Source organism: Camponotus vicinus, unplaced genomic scaffold, assembly GCF_025532165.1.
Source record: "Camponotus vicinus isolate PSW18456_S1 unplaced genomic scaffold, iyCamVici1.0 SCAF_11, whole genome shotgun sequence".
Classification (NCBI taxonomy): domain Eukaryota; kingdom Metazoa; phylum Arthropoda; class Insecta; order Hymenoptera; family Formicidae; genus Camponotus; species Camponotus vicinus.
This window is the reverse complement of record NW_028141947.1, coordinates 564,713-591,885: the sequence shown is the minus strand read 5'-3', so window position 1 is coordinate 591,885 and position 27,173 is coordinate 564,713. Positions and strand designations below refer to the sequence as shown.

The following is a 27,173-nucleotide window of genomic DNA, read 5'->3' as shown; positions in this document are numbered from 1 at the left end:
TAAAACTAAATATATTTACAAAAATATTGCACATTGGAGATTACATAAAGAAATTATAAAATCTTCTAGACACATCGTGTGTTAATATTCTATTATTTGTGAAAAAATTAACTACTTGATATTTAATACAATTATTTATTTATGGAGATGTTTAAAATCTCTTTCGACTATTCTTTTTCTCATGAAAAAGATTATTACAAATGGATATCGAATTTATTAAAATCTTTCTCTTAGTTTTTTACATTTTCTTCAACATTTATCAAAATAAATCGTATAAATATTTTATAAGATGAATCAATTTAAGATATCAGTTAAAATGTACTTATAAAAGGATAACGATTTGTTTAAGCAAAATAAAATATTTTTTTCTCTATCCTGGAAATCTTTCTAATATATTTATATAAGGCATCATATTTTTTAACTCGTGGAATAAAACGAGACGAAAATTGATTGATAAGACTGTAAGTCAATTTGTTTTTATGCAGAAATATAAATTGTCTCGATAGCAAAATTGCGTATTTATATCACAATACATACACTATGAAATATACATCAACGCTTTCTTAATGATCCAATAACTTGTGAAATCGATAATCAGACAAAAAATATTCTCTCAGAAAGAAATAACGTTTTTAAAGGGAATTCAGAAAACTCTCGCATATAAATACATTTTTAAACGTCGGAATATAATGAATGCGTCAATTTTCTATCGCGAATAATGACACAAGCGGTCGAGAAAGAGAGCGTTTTCCGATGTGAGCGGGCAGGTAATCTTTTTTTTATCTCTCATTACATGTATGTACACGGTTAGTAGTAAAACTGACTATTGATATCTGACCTGTCCCCATTCCCCATCTGTCCGCGGGGGTATGGAACATTCCGCTGCACAGGTCGGAGCTCATCGGTCCAAAGGGTGGCAAGCCGTGCGACGGTAACAGCGATCCCGAAGACCGGAACACGTTGGTCGTCTTCTTGCGCTTCTTCCACTTGGCCCGTCGATTTTGAAACCATACCTGTAGCACACAAAATGGATAGATAATCTGAAAAAAATCCTCGAAATTTTCGATAAAATTCTAAATAAAAAGATATTTTATAATTCTCATCGTGTGTTTGCGTTACACGAATTATTCTCTTATTTTATCGTCTCATAAAGAACTTGGAATCGATCGATCAAAAAGACCAATCCAATTCCCGTTTAACGTTTCGTCGATGAGCAGGGAGATAGTCATCGAGTCGATTATTATTCTCGCGACAAAGCGTTATTTGTTTCAGTGTCTGACATGATCGAGAATCGTATATTTTCGATAATTTTCTTGCCCGTCCTTCCTCCCGCGATAACATTTTTTTTTTCCCTCAATAGGACGCGACCAAATCCAACCATTGCGACGGTAAGGTGTCCCTCGGTGTTACGACAATATCTTCGACCCCACCGCGGGTAGCTATTAGCCGACGTTATGAGCTGTTGATTCTGGCCACGTAGTGGCCCCCTAAGCTGCCGGGGTCCCGGGGACTTGATTTATTGATATCGCATGCAAAGCCCGCCTCTGTGTTCTCCGATATACCTACCTACCCTCGCCCTATCTCGCTACTACCACCACCAATACCGACGTACCACCACTAGCAGTACAGTTTCTCTCTCTCTGTTTCTCTCGTTCCCGTCCTTCTCCGCAGACTATAGTCCTTTTCTGGCACAGTAGCGTGCACTATAGCCATCTCATATGTGCCCATAAATTAGTACTTTAGTATTAGAGCGCGGGATGCGCGCTTGCGCCACCCTACACACACAGACGCACACACGTAACGATGGGACACGCATGGAGAGAAGAGCGGCGGAGGCCAAGAGGGGTGGCGGTCCGAGGGGGTAGGTACACCCTCGGCTAACATACGAGGATTATACGAATCTAATTGGATATATGGGATTTACACGCTCCAGTGTACACCTCAGGTATTGCCATGAAGCAATCGTTGCACTCGAAGGCGTCTTGATGTCAAACTCAAGAGATTTCGGAGTATTCGGATAAATACTCCGGATTCGCGAGACGACTTTTGCGATCTTTAATTCGTCGCCTGCTGTCAGTTAAAGGCACGTGTAGTAATTTTAGCAATATTCGTTAATTTTACGTTTATTTTACTTTATAAATCCTGGTGTCTTGTCGACAAGAAAGTCAGTATAATTTTTTAATTTGTTAATTGTTGTATGAAATAAGCTAGTATAGTGTTGTATATAATAAGCTGTTTAGGTGAAATTTATAATGATTATAGTGATTTTAAATAACTCGACGATAAAAAAGATCTTTTACTCACATTCTTGATGTCTTCTTATATGTAATCTTATCTTTCTTATTGTTAAATCTTAATTGAACATGAACAATGATGTCATTTTTGGCTAAGTTAACGTTTATCCTCCTGTGATATTTGTCGGAGGCTCGTAACAGCTGGCGGGTCTCTTGACTCTCAAGGATGGACGCTCGTGACGAGAGAATGGCATTAGAGCTGGATGGTGTTAAGTGCATTGGGACCGAATCAGCGTCTATATATCAGTCAGTGGCGTAGAATCGAACACGCTCTCCTCCATCTCCATAAAATTCACTACATCCTTATAAAATCAGACGTATACCTATGCATACATGATATGTGCATATATTCGCATACATAAACTCATTTTTTTTTTGCCAGATACCGTCATTTGTAAACTTTTGACACGATAATCTCGCGGAAAAAATTATCGCAATGTGCTGATTTTATTTTTATCAATTTTTAGGCTCGTTCTGAAACACAGCCGCGTGATAAGGGTTGCTTTTTGGCCGCCCTTTTTTTTTCGGGCGCACATCTCGTCTTCACTCCACCGACAAATCGTCTCTCGGTCGTGGGCGTGTCGATTTCACGGTAGAACTGCGATGAAACCGCGGCTAAAAGCCCGTGGATAATTCGCTGTTACAGAGAAGAGGGAAAAAGCACGAGAGAAAAAGAGAGAGAGAGAGATTACCTACGCGCAAATCGCGCATTATCACGTACACCCCCTACCCCACAGATGCATCAAGCCTATATACATATGGTAGAACTTCCGTTAATTAACGCGAGCGGATGCTAATGACTTCTGTTACGAAATAACGACCCGCGAACAAGTATGTTCGACGTGCATGTCCGATACCGGAAAGTCGAGCAATCGATGAGTTTTTTATTCGCCTGAATCGAAACTCAACATTAGAGCAACTAGAAGCAGGCTACAAGTGTCGCAATATATATGTATGGTAAAAGTTTGAACTTGATATTTAATTAATACTCTTATTAAAATGCGTTTAAAAAATTTACGACTGATAGCAGAATTTTTTTGCAATAATGCAAAAGAAATAACGCGTTCGTAATAAACTATACGTCTAATTAGTACCATATGTATATAATCATTCTGTAAATTAAAATATCTTTAGCGTAGTACATGTGCAGAGACGTATAAAAACCACATACACATAAATAACTTCGTTTTTCATATAATTTTGAATAATGGAAATAATAGAAAGAATATCTAATGCAAAACGTTATCGCCGGAAAAATAGACGGAATATCCATAATTGCAATTAATCTCATGTCCATTTCCCAAGGTAAATGACATCTCCAAGGTAAATCTGCTTTTGGAAACGATCGATATATGGTAACAAGCGTTTCTAAACTAGATACACATCTAGATAGACTTGAAAAATTTAATAATTATTATCAATACAGTATTAATAATCTTTATACAAAATACACCGATAATTATAAGTTCTTCTATCAAAAAAATCTTCCATTAAAAAATTCATAGCTTATTTTTTGATAACAGATATTTAAAAAAAAACAATTTCTTGTTTATATTAATTACTATGATATTTGATGTCTAATTTTTACGAATTACAATTTCTTTAGCGTATTTTGTAAAAATAATTTTGATAAAATTTTTCTGATTCCATATAATTTTCCAATATAAGTAACACAATAATTATTATTACAATCGTTGCGGAAATTATCGCTCGAAAATACATCGAGATTTCGATTCAACGTGAGGCAGGATATGACACGATGAAATTAGCATCATTTATTGCATAGCACGTGAGACAATGCACTACTGTAATTCATTCGATAATCGCTGTCATACGTAGAATCGATAGGTCGTGGCTGCCAGAGCTTTATATTTTTGCCAATTCCATAAACTCTGTGCTCATAGTGTTAAAACTTTCAAAGTATTAAAAATTTTTAATGTAATTGAAGCAGTATAAAAATGCGATGTCCTATCACTTCGTGATGTTTTCGTCAATTTACTAATCAAATATCAATATTAGCGTCAATATTAGAAATACAATCTCTACTCCTCCTCGATTAAATTGTATTAATTATATAAAATGATAATTATATTAATTATATTAAAATGCATTATATTGCATGATGTTATATAGTTATAATAAGATGTGACTATATAATGCATAAATTAATTAATGCTTAAATTTCTAAGCGATTATAATTATTAATAATTAACTCCTCGAAAACAACAATAATTATATACGCAAAGGAAAAATATTAAAAAGGAATGTGACATAAAATAAAAGATGGACTAACTTTGGATCGCGTTTTTTACTCTTCGTGTGTTTCTCTCATAACGTAAATAATTTTATAAAAAATTTATCGAAGTTTTCCAATTACGACAGTATTCTCGAATTAAAACATTTTATATTCCAGGCAGTTCTTAATATGCTAATGAACGATGTTTAATCGATGAGCGATGATCGATATTAATATTTTGTTGGCTAGCGGATTCGAAATGGTAGATCTGTAGATGAGCAACTGGCATGAATCGCAGTTGAACACACCTTTCGATGACTAAGATGCCCTGACTGACGCCTTCTCGTAAGATATAAACGGCCTGCCGTAAAGCAAACCGGCGCGGCGGGTCAATTAGGAACATTGCTTTTTAAAAATTGATCAATCACTGCTTCGTCGGCGCGGAGGCGCGTGCGCCATGGCAGCTGTTTCCCAGGAAGCACCTGGGATCAGGATGAGGGTGGATATGGACGTTGCTGGTTTCATATAATCGACATCGACTCTCCGAGCAATCCGGCTGTACAAGACGGCAGGCTCATTTCGAGTCCCACGAAATACAATTTTCATAAATTTTCTATCATGCATTCTAGTGATGTTGCAAAATTGGATCACTGAATATTTTTTATTAGATAAAAAATGTGTACTTTTATAAATTTTTAATATTTCAAAATGACAGTTGTGTGATAAAAATCCAGATCCAGTCTCTTATTAATTAAGAAACAGTTGTTATATATGCACGTACGAAAAGAGTTCTCTAAATATAATTATTTGCATTTAATTATATTAGAAAAGAGAGAATTATGCTAATATATTATATTAATAAAAATTTTAAATAAAAAAAGTCTTCTATGTGTAAAAAAATATCTTATTAATATTATAAAATCTATTTATATAACGAATATATCTCAATATGTGAAATATGTGTGTCTAAAATGTATGATACATTTATTTATATTTAGTGCTTTCGACAGTTTTTCTGCCATCATAAAAGTTGCCATAAATTTATCCGCCAGTATTTTTACACGGGAGACTAACGTAAAATTTGCATGATAAATTATTTACATTTATAATTCTGCTATTTATTAATTTCAGATTCAAATAATTTCATTCGTTAAATGAGTTATTTATCCCTGAATGTATTTGTTCGTTTAACGCGTTATAGTGCAATAATGATCGACGTTTCAATAATGGTAACGCATTATTAAATCAGTATTTTCAATAGTGTTAAAAAATGCAATAATAATATAAAGAAAAAACTGGATTTTTATCCACGACCAAATGACCATTTACTGTCTTTTTAACGAATTATTTAATATCAATCACGAGAATTTTTATTTTAATTTTAACCATTTTGATTTATTATTAAAAATTTCTATTTAATATTTCTAAAATCAATTTCTTGCTTGTATATAATCAATTTTTACTGGATAACAAAGACATGTAAGAAAAATGTTTCACATGTCATCTTGGATAATTTTTATCAAACCAAACTATGATATTTGCTAGGAACATTTTTCGCAACGACAAGGGATCATAGAAGACGACGAGGATCGCGACTTTTAGGAAGCGACCTTTTCTATTTCTTTTCGTCGATCGCGAATGGCTTAGTTTAACTCCGGAGGAGTCTCCGAACCTTCAAGGGGAGGTCGAAGGTGGTAAGAAGCGAGCATTGGCCAGGCAGGGGTAGTTTGAGGTTAGGGTGAGGTTTAGGGGGTGAGGAAGGGGTGGCGAGACCTCGTAAAGGGGGTTTCAGCAGGCGCTGATATAAATTGAGCTTGCCATCAAGGCAAGCGGCGGGATCTGCCCGAGGCCCCAAGATATATAGGAGTAGCTTTCAGCACGCCATTGAAGAATAGTCCGACTCACTTCGCGGAAAAACGCCTCGAATCGCCACGAAACGAGATAACGTTTCTCTTTCGTGATTCCACTCGGGATGGGAGAAGCTTCCCGCGATGAAATCTTGATTCACGATGCCAAACAGTCGACGTGTACCGGATTAATATTTTGCGATAGTACACGAAAAGCTTAGTAATTCCGATGATATAGTAAATTTACACGATCACATTTTTTATTAAACGAGAGTTAACTTATAATCTTGGATTTGATATCAATTTTTCTTTAACACATACAATCTATCGTAACCTACTTTTATATATAAATCGGAAATTCGATGGAGAAATGTTTTAAAATTTTTATGACAAGATAAAAGAGAAATTAGCGTAGATTAAAAATCTCCGTCTCTTTCTTATATAAAATCTTAAATCATATAAAATATAAAATTAAGATTTTTAATCATCTTAAAATATAATATGTACATATTACCCGTATCTTTCTGACTTTATCAGTGCAATATTATATATTTTATTATATCTTATTTTAAATAAATCTTATATTCCATATGCAATTAAATATTTTACGCGAATGAATTTTATATGAAATGATCGATAAAGAAAAGTCATGTAATAGAGATTAGAGTTATTTTATTCTATATATTTCTATGCTTTTTTTATGCTTGCAAGGTATTGTTTATAAAGTATTTGTGCCTTCGATTTGCTTTCATGGGTCAATGTAAGGCTCGCTCTCTGGACCAGGTGGAGAGATAAATTTAATGAAAATAAATACTACATAAGTTTTGCAGGATGTGACCCTGATTGATGACGGTGGTCGGGAGATAGTCTGAGGGTGGCAAGACGCATTACCCGGACCGCCCACTGTTTCATGTTGCGTTGCGCCGTCAGGAGAGAGATTTTCGCTACGCCATTAGCGAGTCGCCCGACTTCTAATGTCACGTGGAATTAAAAATCGGCCCCTTTGATACATTATTATGGCACGTTATATTATCTATTATGCAACGCAGCTATTGTGTATTCGCTATAATGATACAACTATCACGTATTGTTATTTTCAACATAAATTCTGACTTACTTTTACTTGTTTGACAGAATTTAAATACGCGGAAAGGCAACAAAATAATACACTTTATATTCTCGAATATCAATTCTACAGAAACTGACCGTCTTCCTTTTATAGATAGATATACAAGAAGTGAGTAACTTTAATGCAAAACTTTAATGAAAGATTCGAAAAATTTATCGCGACGAGAGTAGAGAGAACTAGAGGCAGTTTCCTCTAGAGCATATAATCTCGTAAAGGGTTTGACGTGAAACACGACGATAAAATGCATACTCGGTCCTCTCTTACGTGCACCTCGGTCATATAAACTTGATCCATTTATACTTTATTATTATTTTCATGGGCGCAATATCGCCGACTTGCGATATCTGTCGTCAAATTAGCCCGAATTGCTCGTAGAACTGGATTTACTTTGGAAATGGTCCATTCGCGAAAAAATCTATGTGGCATTTTCATAGGAAAGCGACGTGTATATTATCAATCATTTTTCAAATTCGTACTCGCGAGTGGTCACGTTATATAAATCATCATCTCTTTCCGACCCTTATTGAGCGACACGATTGTAATATCTTACTTTATACCTTTAATTATAGATATGTGTCTTTAATCATGTCAACTTTCCTCGAGACGTACGTTACATATTCGCAATCTAATTTTCATTTTTACGTTGGATATGTTACCCGAGTTGTATTCATGCAATCTTGAATTTACTTTTTCATAGAATTTTTTCTATCGTATAGTTCTCGCTCCTTCAATTAATCAGGCGAATCTATGCATTTTTATCGCATCGGAATTATTCATTATGTGGCAGACATCATAACAAAATGGGCGTTAGATGATACTCCCCCGGGCTCATCGCGGCGACACAATTTATCCATCGAGGACCCTAATGCCCTTCCACGGTCCTGTTACCTCGCACGTCTACACAGGGATGCTTTTCTCCCCGGTCTTGTCGCACACACGCGCACTTTCGTATGCGTACGTAACGCGTACATTTGCGATATTTTTCGGGCGGCGACACGTAAGAGCTAATATCGCGGCCTATGCATATTTATACGGCATTAAAAATCACCCCTCCCTTAAAATGCATAGACCGCTGCATAGCAGAGGCGTCGGATCTTCGCAGCGACGCAGGAGCTGCGAGATTCGCGCACGCGTTTTACGCGCATCGCTTTTTCATCATCGCTCGCCGAAATGTCATTTTACACAAGGATAACAAATTAATTTATCAGCGCGAATTTTACGATTTTATCGAGCTCATAAATTGCTCCAAATTTCACGAAGAGGGAAGTTAAACAATATTTTCAAGTTTCATTTTTAATCTTGAGTCAAATATTTTGCTTAGAACGCTTGCGAGAATAATTTATAATTTGCAAACAATTATACAGTGTCAAATAAAAATTAAGCTTTTATTTATGTAATTAAATAATCAATTTATCCTCAAAAGAATTTTTTATTTATTCGTATTGTTAGAATTTCGCGATCTCTTGCATTTTCTTTGTGGATGAGAAGAAGATTAAAGATGCTAGAAGGAGATGATCAACTATGTGACAACATGACGATGATTTAACGTGACGCGCACGTTCATGATCGAGAGTGATTTGGCATAGTAACTTTGACGCGCGCATGTTTGATGCACCGTCATAAAACACTTGATTGCCGCGTACACATGTCCGGCCATAGGCCGAATGTATATACGTATCCGCAAATAGCCGGTGATAGTTTATCGCGCGGAAATTTTACAGCTCAATATCGCATTTCGATCATATTCGACTTTCGATACCGCGCACGCGATACCGTAACTCCGCGTTAAAGGTATTGATTTTGCAATAAATGTCCTCGGACTCGCGCTTCCTTTGCGCACAGTCGACCAGTGAAATTATCGACTCCTCGCGGGATGATATTACTCGAATTGGACGGTTTTTTTTTCACGCGTAATTCCGTTTATAGAAGCTCATCAATAATGACGTGCGACGTGACAAGGTGTATATTGTAATAAATAAATAATATTTTCGGGATACTTTTCTACTATCGATTTAGAGATATTATTCTAGTTTATTGCAATGCCCTCTCTTTCTTTTTAAATAATGCCTTCGAATAAAATAATTGCATTAACAGAGAAACACGTAGATAATTATATGTATAATTAATTATAATTTATTATAATTATATAATAATTATATAACAATTATATAATAATTAATTCGTAAAAATTAACATCTATTATATATAATTATATTAAGGTTTACAAACGCGAAATCTTTAGCCGCAAACTTGAGTCGGTGAAAGCCGCGTCAACAGCGCAAAACCATTTCCCATTTCTCGGGGCAAGACAATAACGAACTACATTTATCCTCACTGCAGTCACTTGCTTATCCCAAAGGACGGCCGAATGACATCGCCATTCATCCGATTCCCGGGGGATACTTTGAAAGCAATACTCCGACACCCGCTACCATGGACGAGCTTTACCATCTCTCGTGGCATATGTGACTTCTGGAAGTCGCAGCGTATCAAGCCGAGAAAAGTCGCACGTTTAGCCGTTGCTTCTTTCAAGAGATTGATATTTTCGAACGAAAAGCGTGCTTTTCCCACCTAATTCGTTTCATAAAATCTACTTCGTTAAACGCAAAACGAAATTCACGCTGCAGTTATTTTCAATTAAGATTTTTAATTAAGATGATAATACATTAAAGATTATCAGAAAATATGCACATGACATTAGATGAGATATTAGCTTGTTTTTCAATTTCATAAAATTCTTATGACGTTACCAAAAATTCCTATTCTACCTGTGACTTTTATCTGCCTATGTTTTTATAAGCGGCATTATCGAAAAAAGATTTTCGGGAATATTAGAGGAACTTTACGCTAATAATTTTACATTGATACGAAACTCGAACGATCGATAGAAGTTTGCCGAATCGGCGGACTTCACTGCATGAACGACGATAATCCACGAGAACGATCTCGCGCGAAAACAGTGCCTTTTTGCCGGCGAAAGTTGGACGCGCTCATCGACGAAAGAGTCGTGCCCCATAAAATTTCCGGCAACGGCAATCGAAAGGACCCTTCAGCCTAGAAACGAGCAGTTACCTGAGGCAGTTAAGTTAAATGCCTGTTAGCAGACGTTAACTGCTCGGCGCTATGGGTTCTATTCCGTGGACGATTGCAATTTTAATCGCCTCTTCATTATGATTAAATTTAAATCGACCGTGTGCAGTCTAATAAAGCTCGTTCTACCCGGCACCGCGCTCCCGAAACAGAAAATGTCTCCTGGGCGGATTAAAATACGCGTAATTAAAACCGTAAAGTGCCGATACGCCGCCCGAAATAAACTGTCGGCTTAGTAATAAACGTCCGGCTGAAAAAAGCTTTTGTCTCAAACCTCCCGCAACGTGGGTCCCGGATGATTGAACTTTATTTGAAGTATCGAGCGCGCGGCGAATTAATATTCGCGATATGATTGACGGTAAGGAATAACGGGACGCGCGAGCGCGTTCTAAAAGCGTGCACATCGCATGAAAAAAAGCCATTGACCCCGTGTGTCAATCGTCAATTCCCGCCGCGGCTCGCACATTTCGCATCGCCATCGCGCGAAATAATGCATAGCCATCGAACGCCGCTCCTCCATTGAAGAATAATTTTCTAAATATTATGGGGTGATTCTAAATCGTGGTAAAGACTATGTTCGCGCAATATGTTCTATCGACATTTTTTTCGCCTACGCTATTTCTTTCTCTCGCGATCTATCCGAATTAAACATACGAGTTCTCGAAACCCTCAATGTTAAGGATAATTTTTATTTTAGAAGACAAGTATTTGGTAATTTTATTCAACGTCTTCCCGCTCTTGATTACGTCCTTTTCTCGTCGATTATCGAAAACTGTTGGCTACGAAGCTATGACATGAAACGATGACCGAGTGAATAACTTTTCGCGCTTCGCGAAAACGACACTCGTTGCACGATTATGTGCTTCGATGCAGCGGGGATTGGTTGCGTTTAGCTGCACCGCGCCGGGTTTATGAAAGTACGAGAGTTACACCCCCTCCTCGCCCCCGGTCTACCCTTTTTTTTTATTCGAAAATGATAAAAAATCGGCCTAATGTAAAATTCATTATGTCCATTACGGCTAATTAAGCGGAGCGAACACTCACCGAAAGCTCGTGCATTTTTCAGCGATAAAGTCGGCGGCTCTTAATTATTTTATTTCGAGCGAACGCGTGCGGGCCGTATATAATTTGGTATATTCTATACATATATGTCAAATCTCGCGATGTATCGTACAAGAGAGCGCTCATCTCCGCCGCGTATCTCAGACAATACGTATCATCGCGCTAACGAGTTCGCAACGCAACAATAATCGCATTAAGACGTTAATTAAATGTTACACATAATTTCAAATAGCTGCATAATGCCACTTCGAAGTAATTGTTGTTTGTACAGGCAGTTCTCACGATGCGTTATCGTGCAATTTAATAGTTGTTCATTAACGGGAATTAGAGATGGAGCAGCAATTACGCCTCTCCCTTCGAGCGATAATAAATTACTACAAATCAATGAATCGTAATATTTCATTACACTATTTCAAGTATTTTGTTGCTAATCAGGAATGCTTCCCATTGTTCCGGAGTCGCTGGGCATTGTGCTCGATCGGAAAAATGGTGACTGATTAATCTGCCCGCGCTACCGATCGTTCGCTCTGTCAGCGGCGTGTTTGGGGGTTGCATTCGAAATCTCCCAATCGCCTGCCGATATCCACGAATTTTGAATACACCGAACATTTAACGACAGATAGTTTTATCCCTTGTTCAAAATTAATCTCACGTCCATTCGCTTTCTACGAGTATTGTTGCGAAATATATCAAATATATTAATGCGCAAAAATATATTTTAATTTCGCTCTCTCGTAAAATAATAAAGTGAACGTCGTGCTGTATCTAACGTTATATCAATTTTGATCTTTCGGTATAAAAAAGACCAGTCTCAATCGTATATTCGGAACGAACATACGACCAAGGGATTATTCGATAGTTTCAAAAGAGGCGAACGTATATACGTAAAGGATGATTGGATAAGCAATACCTATCGAAGCATACAAGCGTGGCAATTGTTGTGTAACTATCATACACATCTATCGCGGTTATCAGAGAGATAGAAAGGGAAAGAGCTGCCACACGCGCTATTATGTGCAACGTACTCGTAACGAGCAATTTTCTAGCCATTAATGCAACGATTATACAACAGAGCTATTACGTTTACTGTATCAATGATGTGGAGTGTCATAACTTGATGTTGCATACGATGTATAGGCTGCAGAAACGAACGGATTCATCCGTGAACGGATTCCTCGCGCGTTCGCTCATTTTAAATTTAATTAATCAGAGACTACAAGATAGTGTATCACATGATGATTTTCGGATCGATCTTAAGATATGTATCTTGAAGAGCAGTCCTCAAAATTCTTTAATCCTCGAGAAATATGTATTTTATAGCTTATGCGATATTTTTAAAACTTAATAAATAAATATAATTATATCCAGGACGAAAGAATTAATTAGATTTTTAGTATCCTTCAGCAAAGACATAAGTCGATGACCATGAAACATCCTGTAGGGTAAGCGCATCTCTTGGAAAGGGTTTTTAACCGCGGACGAGCGATGTGCTAACATGGAAAAATAATTAAAAAATAAAATAGATAAATAAAGATTAGATGATTATCTTTAAAATACGCAACAGATCCGCCATGGCAAGTCAAGAAACCTTTGATAGCGACGCTCGATAGTATAGCGATGCTGAGCGCCGGCGCCTTTCCCTCGCAGCCCCATTGGTGCCGAAGGCCCTCTCCACACGAGTACCCGCTGCCGGGTTTCCTTGGAAACGCTTCGTTCACGCTGATGTCTACCCTCGCCCACAGAAAACCTCTTTCAATTAGGCAGCCTGCCGCCCGACAGACCCACGAATCCCGGTTCGCTTTCTCTCCTTTTCCTTTCCTTTTTTTTTTTCTTCCTGACATTTCCCGAGAAAGAAGAAACGAATACTCGCTGTTCCGGAGCCGGAAGACCAAGTCCGGCTTCCCTGACATGACTTTGAAACCACTAATTCATTAAACACTCCGGAAAGTGCGCACCGGAGTCAATATATCGTGCGATATTCTCAGCACGATGACGGATGAAAATCATGAATCGAGGTAGACGTGACATTGTAATGCGATTCTGAGACGATCGAATAACAGCTCATCAGATTTAAATTTTATAGCGCTATGGTACAAGTGTTACGATATCGAAAAACGATTTTACACATATGATTAATCTGGAGAAATAATTAATAAAATTTGTAAATTAAAATCTATTTTAAAATTAGAATCTCGGACGTGTATTCAAGCGAAGCTTTCGTATCAAGCTGATTGTTCTTTTTTAGGAATAAAGTATCTTTCTGATGGTATTCATACGCATAAATATTCTTACCATATAAACACCTAGCTTATTTTACAACAAACGAAGATGCGCGATATATCCGACTCGTATGTGCAAATTTATATACGTACGCGCGCGAAAGAGAGATAGAGAATGGCTGCTTGATATGCGGCACAACGCGCGGCTTGACTGACGCCTCCAAGTTGCGAATAAAATTTTCATGAATTTCTATTAACTCCGTTTTTCTAGACGTGCCCCGGAGACTTAAAAGAGTTCCATCAGTTGATGGCCCGCGGGGAGAACAAGCCATTCTCCTACGCGATGGTCAAATTCGATCGAGTTGACAAATTTTTAGCTGATTTGCTCTCGGATTAATCCGATGTATCAAGCTATAGCCCCCGATGCAGTAATCTTGCTTCGTCTATTCAATTTTTAAAACATATTCATGTTGCAAGATTATTTTTAATATAGTGTAAAATAATCCCATCTGATCGAACAAAATAATATCGTAAAGAGTATATTATAATAAATCAAAATGTTTTTGCGTTTATAAAGTTCTCTATCAATATTCATCATTTTTAATGACTAATTATCATTTAATTTTCATAAAACTTTCTGCTGATTTTTGTGAAATATCTCATTGGTGTTAACTTTATTTTCTGATGATTTTTAATTAAAATACGTGCTGATATTACGCCGAGTAATTGAACGGAAAGGTTGATGAACTCTATTAAATGAAATGAAAGAACAGGAATTCAAAGATTTTCGTTCTACGAATTCTGAGATATAGATTTCCGTCGGCTCCGTATTTAGATAAACTGCGGAAATCACGAGTGTATTCTTGCTGTCAAAAACACATTATGCTCGTTAAATTATAATACGAAAGATGCTTCGATTTACCGTGTCTTTTTAAATTTGATTTGACATTTATTATTGACACATCTATTTTTAATCTTCATTGTGCACTATTTTTGATTCTTTGCATCCCTCTGTGTTAATGTAATGCAATATAATTAGCTTAAATCATTTCTCTAAAAATTCATGAAATAAAATCGCTCATTCTTAATCGCGTGTCGAACAATAACATGTCTAAGCTAGAATTATCTTGGATAATTGATGATTATTCATGGATGGCTCAATATATAATATATTCCGTATATGTCTTTAGATAAGGAAGGCTTAGCAAATGGCAGCTTTTGAGGGAACCGCTTTCTCGATCCTTGATCGAGGAATTCCTGATGCTAGACGCAGGACTTGCGAGTTTCCGCAAAGTTTCGCGGTCACCCCGCAACCAAGCGGAACCCACCAAAATTCGGAACCCCGCAGGGCGAGAGCTTAGCTGCTCTGCTCCAAGTTTCACTTTAATCCAAAAAGCCACAGTAGGCCGGCACAATTGATTCCACCGGAGAGTTCCGGTACTGTCTGGATATATGTTTCTGAGGATAACTGCGAGGTCACCACGCGACAATTTATGCTATAAACCCCCTGACTTATCACTCAATCGCGCTACATTCGTGTCATTAAATTTTTACACCGTAATCGAACGCTATCTTTTATTAAACTTTTATAAAAATATTCATCCCTACAAAATCTTACGTTGTTATTAATTAACGTATTATTATGCATGATAGTCGCTCGTCAGAAGCCATTTCGTGTGTGATAATATCTCGAAAAAATGATGCGTGATATATCAATTTAATAATCGAAATGTGTAAATTTATATAAATGAATCGGCTATTGCGCATGAGTTTTAAAAAGTAGGACGTAATTTTCTGAAAAGAAAAATAATCGATATTTTTGATATTTTAAATCGCAAATAAAAGTCAGGTAATGTTTTTTTCTCGATGACCTTTTCGGAGATTTAAATATTTAAACGTAACGTTGCATTATAACTATTTTAATATGCATGATGTAGAAATTCTCGCAATGTAACTCGGGTACGATGATGAGTATGCAAAGTCACGCGATGGCTTTTATTTCACGCCGGATTAATCGTTTTGTGCCGACGGCAGTCTGTACGTTTTGGCCACACCTACCTGAACGCGACTTTCCGTGAGACCGATTCTCACAGCTATTTCCTCCCTCAGGAAGATGTCCGGGTAGTGAGTTTTGGCGAAACACCTTTCCAATTCGTTGAGCTGGGCTGGTGTGAAACGCGTCCGATGTCGCTTTTGCTTCGCGGGTTTGTCATCGCCCTGCCCGATCACTGCTGCGCTTCCTAAAATACGAAATAAATAAATAATACAAACGTGTCGAATGCCGATTTCTCCGATATCAATTATCTTCAATTAATTCCAATAAAATCGCTAGAATATTTAAATTTTTACAAGCATATCTCATTTTCAAAGATAGAAAGCTATGAAAGGTATCTATAAACTACCTATAAAATAATACTATTTTTTATTCAAATATTGATCAAAAATTATTAGTAAAATTAGCTTAAAATGGGCTGAATTAAGTTAAATTTATGTTTTATTTTTATTGCAATTTATTGAATAATTATGACACTAAGCTACTGTATTGGAAATACTTAGCAAAATAGTTTCACCTTCTAATTCACAATGCAAACATCATGTAATCCATTCTGAGAATATTTCATATATTTATTGCGGCTATTCATGAAAAATTCGCAGAAAATTTATGCGGTTCATCTTTTTGTTTAATCCACCATTATTCAATTTATTTAATGAACAAATAAAATCAGTCATTCATATATTTAATCTCAAGACATTTAGTTATTTTTAGACAGCGCTATCTCGGAATGTGAACAAAAGGCATATAAGGTATAAAGTAAAGTAATCGAATTATATGCCAAATTTTTCATCTAATTTTGTTTATTTACTTTCTTTAATAATCTCATGGCACATTTTTCTACTCCAGATTGGAAGATGGAGAATTAATTCGCGAGTCATTCTAGATTAAATTGCGAACCATTCTTTGAGTCTCTCCCGATTTTCGCAATTCTTTAACGAATTCAAATATTACGCCATGGAACATGGATAAAAAATATTTATTATAATATCTAAGAATTTTATTTTGACAAATCTATAGCCATAAAATATACATCCATTTTTTGTATTATAATATAAGTCTCAAATTGTACAAAACTATCATAAAATTTAGTGTTTCATTCGAAACATTTTCTTTTACTTAAAATCAATCCGAAATATACTTCGGAATTTTTAATAAAATATTTGTCGAAGTAAAAAGCATGTTTTGTACCAGGAGAAATTTGGCATATCGATAATTTGATCATTGTATAATAAAGAAATGGTTGATCGTAGTGAGACACAAAAAATGGGAATAATCAATTTGCCGCCGTAAATGAATCAGTTGCAAATATTAGATAGATTAGTCGAATCGACTGGTGAATTTTCACTTTTCCACGCGACCGCGACGGAGGACGAGCACTCACCTGTGCCAGGCATAGTCATAATCAGCTCCTGATGAAGCGCCAGGCCACCACCCGCGGACAGACCGGAGCCCAGATTCACTCCCAGCACGCCGTGCTCCTTCTCGTACCGCTTCAGATCTTGCACATCCTTCGCTCCTACGCGCGTGCAGCAACACGGGGGACGGCGCGGGGCAGAAAAAAAGAAGACGTGCCGCTTCAGTTTTCTTCCATTTTTTCTCTTTTCGCCGGGCTTCCTCCTCGTGCTCCACACATGCCTCCCGCTCGCCCGCCCCACGCGCCCGCTCTACGTAGTTTAAATTTGTATAGGAGCAGAAGCCGGCCGAGGGGCGTACGGGCCACTTAGCGAGAAGGTGCGAGAATCGTCACCGTACTCTGGCTTCTAGGCGGCCGAACACACATGCGTCCCACGCACACACGCGCGCGCGCGCGCGCGCGCAGGTACGCGCGTGCAGGTACGTGTGCGTGCGTGTGTACCAACACATGCGTGTGCCTGGGTACGTTTGCGCGTGGACATGCGTTACGTGCGGAGACAACCTCCGCAGGTTGTCCATCTCGGATCGCGGTACGCCCATTCCCTCTCGGATCCAGTATGTGTCAGATCGCAGGTATCGCACATCGTTGTGCATTGTCAAAGATGCTTACGTAATGAGATAAACTAGTTTAGTTGGGTACGACGTAAACGTATCTTCTGCGTCGCGCGAATCAGACAAAGAGCGCTCGTAAAAAATTTCCATCCAACGATAATATTATACAATGAAATTCCACGGAAAATCGAGGAGGCTCGGAAACAATGAAATAACTCGTCTGAAACTATGGTCATTAATTGCGAACACTTTTGTAAGCGCAAAAAATTTTGCGTAAAATTGGGCGTAGGTATGGCGTCAAAATTTTTCTAATCACGTGCGTTTTCAAGTTTTTTAGGTGAATTTTGATAGTAGGAATATTTTGGAAAAGTATATAAATACAGCAGTATTTTTTATTAAAGAATGAAAAACTTTCCCTGAGGAATCTCTTTATTTTATTCAAATTCATTGTTTAATAATTTTATTTAATTATATTTAATAATAAACATTTTTACTATATGATAAAAGAATGCAGAATATAAATAGAAATCTATGAATTTTATTTATAATCACACAAAGCTATAGAGAATCGATATCAAACTATTGTGTAGTGAGATTTTGCTGAATGAATATCTCATTTGAATGAACTTTATGACAGATCTTTATTTGTATCTTACTTTTTGTAAACCTCAACATAATGATATTACTCGGATTTTAGTCCTGGTATTTATAAACTCCTTTTTCGATTAAAATTCGATAAATTTCTTTAATATTCTCGCTGTGTGTGTAATTCTTCACACACATTAATGAGACAAATTTTGTTAGTGCACAAAAATTGTGCAACATAATCATAGTCTCGCCCAAATCGCATTGTGTATCCTAATGCAAAGAAAGAAAATTGTTTCCCCGTAATTATATCCACATTATACACTTCGAAATACCTTTCCTCAGGTTAATGATTGAGAATTATTACTTAATCCCGCGTTAATTGATCGGATTATCAAAGATCATAATCAAATTAACACGCTAATCACTAAAGGATCGCGTGCGTCGCAGTTAAGTATTCGTTTTACACGTGTATTTTTTTTTCACTCACTGGAGTATCGTAGTAAATCAGAGTGCATGAAGTGGCTGTAGAAAAAAAAAGAAATTTTTATAACGTTCGATTGTTGCAACATTTATCGACGTTTGAAAACTTTATGATTGACAGCCGCTCGCGCAGAAACGTCTAAATAATAAAGTCATAAATCACATTACTATGTGCGGAAATGTCGTGACAGACGTATTTATTCGCATGTCACATTCGCGAGTTGGTGCCCGCCTTGTCTCAATGGATGGCCGACGCACCAAATGCAATTAACGTATATCATAAAAAATTTTAACGGACATACTTTAAGTGTGACGAAATGCATGCGTGCAACGACGTCCGAGGGCTAAATTTCATTTTCGAGATATCGCGATAAATTGAAGGGGGATAATTGAAGATATCGATGCGGTTTACGAATCGATCAATCATTAGTAAGTATACGTTTAATCTCATCTCCCGACGAGTGACAGATAAGTGTAATTTATTAGACGCAAAGCCAGCATACGATCTGCATTTGCATGAAACTCATAATCATCATTATATGACAATTAGAAACATTTGAATAAAAAGTCAAGATCTTAATAAGAGTTGATCGTCTCGAAAGTCGAAAGTCTCTCATTCGTTTGAATTATTATTCAATTTATTCGATAATAATGTTAAATGAAGCAATGAAGCATAGCAAACAAGTGCATAAATCATATATAAACATCGCCTACTCCTTAAAGTGAAAGAAATTAAATGATCATTTTCTTTTAATCCAGTTAACGTGTACCACTTTATTCAGTTCTCGCCACTTACAACATTCTAACTCTCTAAATCGTTCCTCAACTTCTCGCGTAATGTAATCAGTGTTGAGGTAATTAAGATCATCAAACTCGAGAAGCGGCTTTCTTGAGACAGAGGAGATCGAAGACGTGCGCGTCACGTGTTACCGACACATCTTACCCTATTATTTAATACGGATTTTTAAATTAATTTCATCCCTCTTTTTTATTTTCCCGGTTACGATTCTAGAAGATAAATTTAACAAGAAAAATTTTCCCAAGTGCAAATAACGTAAATGAACATAATTTACTACCTTACTTGATATAAAAAGTGTATGAGAAAAAGGAAATTATGCAAAAAAATATTATAAACGTGCGTAATAAATACTTTATCAATTATTTATATGTTACTCTTCCACAAAAAATTTTCACGATTGTCATTATACAAATTATAATTTATAAATTTATAATTTAATTTAATTTATTATCCACCAATATCTAACATAAATAAAAAAGTAATCAATATCTTTAATTTTATATAAAAAAATATTAATATGATTAAATAATTTTTCACTTTTCACTATCAATATGCATAAATGAGCAAAAAAATGATGTAAGAAATATAAGTTTATGGATAAATTAATATAATCAATATTTTACAGGAAAATTCTACGATGTTAAATCATCCCCATAACATTCGGTAGGATTCAGAGTAGATTAACCAGGCAAAACAGTCCCTACGCCAGCCGACGGGTGATGTAAGTCAAATTAATTAAATCTGATTCGTATTCGTTCAGGATTTGTATTTTACAAGCATAATAAAATAAAAAAAATGCAATGAATTATAACGATGCGATTAAAAATAGATGTGTGCATAAAAAATATAAAATATATCCAAGTAAAATTCGCGATTAATAAAAACAATTTAAATTAAAAGACATCAAATTAAATAATTAAATTGTGGTAATAATTACTCAGCGACAGATCATAATAGTACTATTTATTTTATTAATTCACCCGTTTTACACAGGAAATGACTTTTGCCTCGTAGAAGATCTTTGATTCATTATCGACTGTGACATTTAATCATAATTTTTTACATATTTTCGCAATTATCATTTTGAGACAGATATTTTTACTACAAATTTAACCATAAATAGTACGTAATTAATTTTAAATAAATCTGTGTACATCATAATATTACAATTCATATAAAAAGATTTTAGAATTTAAAATTACATATAATCAAATTATAATTATTTAAATGACAACCGTTTAACATCCCCTCTATGTAAATGTTTTTATTTGAGTTTAGATATTCTGTAACAATGTTCGATTATTAATTAAAGATATTACTTGAATATTAATCCATTGAGAGTAATGCCACGTGAAGAAAAGAGTGATATATTGAAATGTTGAGATTATAGAATTTGAACGTAAGAACTAGCTCTCGCACTTTAGAAAAACCATGAAACACGTCTCTTATGGGACACCTGATGCTACAATGATACTTGACGCCGCACTTTAAATCTGAGATTGTAGTATCAAAGTTTACACTATACTACTACATCAATATTATATACCGTCACTATTTTCTCTTTGTCGTATTCTACATTACATATAAAAGTATGAAAATAGAATCAATTTTTTTACGATATAGCAATTTAATCGTTGTGATATACTAACTAATAATTTTTCCGCGATATATATATTTATGATGATAATATTAATTATGATATATACTCCATTATTTGTCCGATTCTCCGTAACTTCTGTCATGATCTCAAAAATTTACAGCTTTCAATCCATTAATGCTGGTGGAATCGGGCGCTATTATTCATATTGATGGAATCTGCGATATTGACACTGCATTAAATCTTTGAATTATGTATTTGATTCAATGAAATTGCCCAACACTTCACAATGTCTTTCACACATTGATGAAAAACTTTAGATATAAACTATACAGAATTTTTGGACAGATTAGAAGCGAAGCGCGCATCTACCGTCGGCGACATATCGGTGACTCTCAAATATTTCGATTAAAATATATTTGGTAATCTCAAATATCTCGATTAAAATATATTTCTAATTGAAATGCATTTATTATCCATTGGTGAGATAATAATGTAAAAGTCTCACTAGGTGGCCCGCATAATCATTAGCAACATATCACATTAACTAAGACGTGATTAAAATGATCGCAAGTGAAAATTTAATTACAATAATTGATATAATATTTGGCATTCAATGGATCGATAGTTTAAGCGTCAATTGCAATGATATAAACTGATAATTTCATCTTGAATTTTAATTTAGGATGAATCCAAGATACATTTAATTATACCGATATTGTCCGTCTAAAGCAGGAAATTTTGATAAATCAAAATAGGGTGACAGAGAAATCGGGGGTCGGGGATCTCGGCCAGCTTCAAATTTTGAAAGGAATTCAGTCCTGGAAAATGAACCCCAACGAGACGTTTCGATATTTGACAGACCAAGATTAACGAAATTGTGATACGCAAATGCTCATCCTTCTCGATACGCACTATAACCGGGTAGAGATCTTTCTGATGTACGGTACTTACCGGAGATACCGTGTACGGAACCGCCGGCGGTGATATTGTTGAGCATGCCGCTCCCGGGGAGCGTAGCTCCGATACAGCACGCGGAAGCGGAAATCCGCGTGACACCGCGAACACCTCACCCTCAACTCGGAGGAACTTATACAGGGGACAAAAAAAGAACTGTGACGCACGATCCTCCTTAGATGAGTATTTGGGATTTGTACAGACGAGCCTGAGGACCGGCCCGTGCCCCAGGAAGGCAAACAGCGAACTGGCCGACTGCCATATCCAAACTCCCCCACTCGTTCTCGCTTTGGCGGCAATGTTGGCATCTCGTTCACGTAAATCCTCTCGCCGCCGGTTCTCTCGCTCGCGCTCGCATCTCGTGAGAGTCCCTACCACCCTCGCGTTCTGCAACGGTGGGCGTGATATTAAATCGCTCCTACCCTTCAGATTCAACGGAAGCCAGGAAGGTAGCTAGCTGCGACATTGCCTTCTTCCAAAAACTTATTTTTGCAACCGGAATCTTGTCTATTTTATTTTTCTTCCAGGAGGGAGAAGTAATAATTACTATAAATTATTCAAGACTCTGATTATGTATTTTATCTGTGATAAAATATTGCACTGATAATTATGGTGAAGCGAAATTTCAAATTCCATATACTATTGTATAATGAACTTATCTCTAGGAAAAGATTGTTACTTGGGGTATAGATTCTTCTCTACATTTATTTAAAAGTTTACATTTTATCACATAGAAAATTTAATTAAAAATACCTAAAAATTAATCTGAAATAATTGCGAAATTTTTTCTTCGCACAATCATCGAGTGCGTACTCTAAGAGGGTAGGGACGACACGGCGGATCGGAAGCTTCGCCAAAAAGTGGAAGAATCAGAATAAAAGGATGTAAGGTGATCGCGATGAAGGAGTCTCGCGAATACGCGGTACCGTCGCGTCGGCGGATTTTCAGTCGCCGGGACCGCGGTGGTTGGTAGCCGTACGAGGGTTGCCCATATCCCCGAGATGAACTCTATCCAGGTTACCGTCTCTTTCACCGTCTCCGCTTTGTGGTAGGCGGCAACCGCCACGAACACGGCTCCAATGAGCGAGTAGCCCGCCCTCCGGATGCCCCACTAGTTTTCGCGCGGTGGAGATTTATTGAAATTTTATTTTTATGGCCGGGGGAGGAAGGGGAGTGGAAGCGCGCGCGAGAGCTCGCCGCGAGTGCGAGGGTGGAAAAAGAGAGGGAGGGAGGGAGCGAACAGACGACCGGCCGAAGGAGAAGAGAGAGCTCTCTTCTTCTCATTTCCTCCGCCTTTCTTCTCCCTTCTACCCTTTCAACCCCCATGCCGCGCCTCGTCCCCATCCCCGTCGCTCTCCGTCTCTTTCCGCTTCGCTCATCGAGTTGCTTCACGTCCTCTCGTGCAACGCTTCCTCCCTCGCGCCCTCGCTGGAATCTCGCTCGCTTCGCGATCTCGCTCTCTCGTTGCACCTTATTCCCTCTACATCCTTTTAATTCAATAGCTACCCCTTTTTATAACGCGGCAGCCCACGCAGCGAGAACGGAAGCGAAGTCGCGATGACTCCTAACGCTTACTGATCCGCCAGTCCGCGATTCTACATTACAGCATTCCATCCTATTTGCGATAAGCGTAAAGGAACGATAGTTCTTATGTAACGGTAGTTTTATAGTTAGCCGGATAATATAATAGTTTATTGGAATTTTAGATTCATCCAAAGACATTATATTTGCCTCTCCGAATTAAAAGCAAATATATAGAATGATGCTTATTATTAATTTGCATGAATACGAGTATCGGCACATTTTATTGCTTACATATAAAATATAAATATGCTATCGAATATATAAATGATTTCTAAATTACTATAATTAAATGTTTACTTTAAAAGCTGTTATCTAAAATTATATCTTGATATTTTAAATTTAATCAATTTTATTTATTTGATCAATTTAATAATTAATTAAACTTTTTTATAATATGGCTCGTTCATTAATAGTTCTTGTAGTTCCATCATGGACACATACATAAATAATAACAGTACGAATGACTCTGCTTTTAGTGCACTAAATGACTTATTAACGTCGCACCAATTAATATACAGAGTATTCCACTCACATTGAAATAATTTTAATGACTCATTCTTTGACGAATTTGAAGTCGTATTGTCATGTACATCGGTAATTTGTAATAATCGTCGTATCCATTAGTAATTCATAAACATTAGTTGCTATATTAACATTAAATCGATATCATATATTGTAATTCATTGTTCTAATATAACTTTTATATGCTTCTGTTTTTTTAATTGTATTTGCAACAAATTTAAATTTTATAAATAATATCGCGGCTTATAGAAAAGTATAGATAATTTTACAATAGATATAAAAATAACTAATTTTATAATAAATAATTTTATTTTATAATAATTAAATTTTTAATAATTTTATTTTACAACTAATTTTATAACAAATTATTTTATAACAATTTTATAATAAATATAAAAAGAGAAAGCTTATATTTTATTTTTCAAATTTAATAATAAAAAAAAAACAGAAATGGTTAAAATTTTAAATACGTGTATAAACCGATGCAGTTTGATATTATAACATTTCTATTGTATATTTGTAACAAATGTGAGGCTGCTGCATTGTCACATAGCTTCTTGCAAAGAGGACAGACAAGAAGATGTCAAAGAAATTTAATAAACGCGATGAAATAGTTGCGTCCGAGTTTCATATATTTTTTCATTAATGCAAGGATGATTAATAAAGTTAGTATTTCCCACATTTATATCCTTCGCATTTTTTTATTTGTGATATGTTTGCGGGAAAATTTATTATACGATTTCCTATTCGATGGTGACCAATTTTTTCGTCCTCTCTCTAAAAAATTCTTCTCTTATCGTTATTAAATTATTTATATTTTATTTATATTTATGTCGCTATTACGTCTTCTTCCCCCAATACTGTTGAATAATTAAAAAATTTGCAACGACGTTTCGTTCAAATATCTCGTAATAATGAGCTTATACGAAGCCACTTTTGGTGCATTCAAAGAAGAATCGCAACTGACAGGAATGCGATTTTTAATTATGCTTTTCAGATAACGCGTCATATCCCTTGTAGACTTATTTTTCGCTCATTTGCATCATATCCACCGGCGCTAATGAGCGCAGACGCGAACATATGCGTAGTCGGCATATGCAAATATATAGCTAATTGGATTAAAGATAATTAACGTCGCTGGTCCGAGTATTCGATCACACAAACCGTACCCGAGAAATTTCGACCATATTGCGACAATATTCACAAACACAATATGAACGGTACAACCTATGTAACCAGTGGCGATGATCGCTGTGTGTAATTGTAAAAATACTGTGGAATCTCCCCCATAATGAAATAGATATCACGCGGAATGCGTTGCTCGCCCGTACGGAATTCTCAGTCACATCATACTTCAAATGCATCGCGTTTGCGGTTCTCATTTCCGATGATCGCGATATTTGGAACAGCAGGATCGCTCTGACAATGGATAAATTAACTATGAATCTTTTTACATCGTGTGATTTTATTTTTATCTTAAAAAATATTTCCTAATTGTAGAATAAATGATAAATTAATTTTAATTTGTTTGCAGCTGTAAAAAATCGAATTTATGAGAAAAAGATATCACTTTTTTTTCATAATATTTAAAAAGAAATAAATATTTCCTAAACGTTATTATCATAATCGTGTATTTTTATTACTTTTGTTATTTTTAACTGTTTGTTTACTCGATAGATATTACACATTTAAACACAGGAAATGAAGAGATATATCGAAACGTGGATTAATGTAATCAAGCCTAAGAAATTATTCGATTATAATCGCAAAACATCGAAATAAACGCGAGAACGATAGAAATAGCTTTGATTGAAATCGTTATGTATAGACAGTTTCAAAGACGACTAATACATGTGGCCAAAACATGCTGGTGGCGGGCAAAAATTGAACAAAGCGACTATTTTTTCAACGCATTGTTAGGGAACTGGAATGACATCTACAGCACTCGTAAACCGAAAATTATTTGGTAGGCAGGTATGTGTGCTCTGGCACGATCGATTTTAAACAGACGAGACGAGCAGCGGCAAATTGACAATGTGTCGAATGCAGACAACCGATGCCTCTGGCTAAAACTACCCTACCATGCGACGAAACCAAAGTCCTCTCTATATACATTGTTCGTTGCCTCGGAAAGTTGCAGTACATCCTTCCCAAAGTTCTTGATGGGTCGTATATTACTGGGTCACAATTGATTGCATGTTAAGAAATTAATATGTTCCAAAACATGATACTCTTTGTTATTCTAATAAATAATTTCCCGATGTCTCTTGTATAAAATTGCAATCAAATTAATAATTAAGCAATTTAGTAATCATCAAACTATAAGCGTGGAAAGTACTTATTTATTTAATATTAGTTTAAAGAGGCAAAATTAAGTAAAATATATTAAATAATAAATTACATGTCTGTAATTAATTTCACATTCAGCAAAGTATCAAACGGACATTGTTATGTTTCGCACATATAATGAGAAGATATTATTAGTATATCAAGCACGATGAATGACATCATATAATAGTTTAATCGATGATGGTAAATCGAATCCGCTCGGGGCTATTTTTTTGTTGCGCAAAATAATTTTATTTTCCTAAGCGTTGGCGAGATCCGACCCTCGTTCCGCCCTCAAACCCCGCCGACACACAAGTAATACCACTTTCGCATCGCGCGCGGGTGCGCGTTTCGCCGGCTCCAATTGGAACATCGCGCGCACGGGGCAACAGGCGACACACAGGTAGACAGGAATTTCTG

General features: G+C 36.2%; 2 protein-coding genes across 3 annotated transcripts in view; one reads left to right on the top strand and one right to left on the bottom strand.

Moving 5' to 3' along the window:
• Positions 1 to 22,554, bottom strand: part of Otp (orthopedia homeobox) — a 31,422-nt gene extending 8,868 nt beyond the window's left edge. Inside the window, exons 1-4 of the mRNA XM_083082757.1 lie at positions 22,317 to 22,554; positions 17,315 to 17,449; positions 15,936 to 16,117; positions 839 to 1,013 (exon numbers count right to left, since the gene is read on the bottom strand). Coding sequence (XP_082938883.1) covers positions 839 to 1,013; positions 15,936 to 16,117; positions 17,315 to 17,449; positions 22,317 to 22,362 — 538 coding nt within the window. The 5' untranslated portion in view covers positions 22,363 to 22,554. The remainder of the gene's footprint in view (positions 1 to 838; positions 1,014 to 15,935; positions 16,118 to 17,314; positions 17,450 to 22,316) is intronic.
• The window catches only part of LOC145962025 (retinal homeobox protein Rx2), a 123,546-nt gene that overhangs the window by 8,346 nt on the left and 88,027 nt on the right, over positions 1 to 27,173 (top strand). Inside the window, exon 1 of one of the 2 annotated variants that reach the window (XM_083082758.1) lies at positions 20,474 to 20,486. The exons of the other annotated variant lie outside the window; for it this stretch is intronic. The gene's annotated coding sequence lies outside the window, so the exon portion shown is untranslated. Of the gene's footprint in view, positions 1 to 20,473; positions 20,487 to 27,173 lie in introns of those variants that run through there. 2 annotated transcript variants of the gene reach the window in all.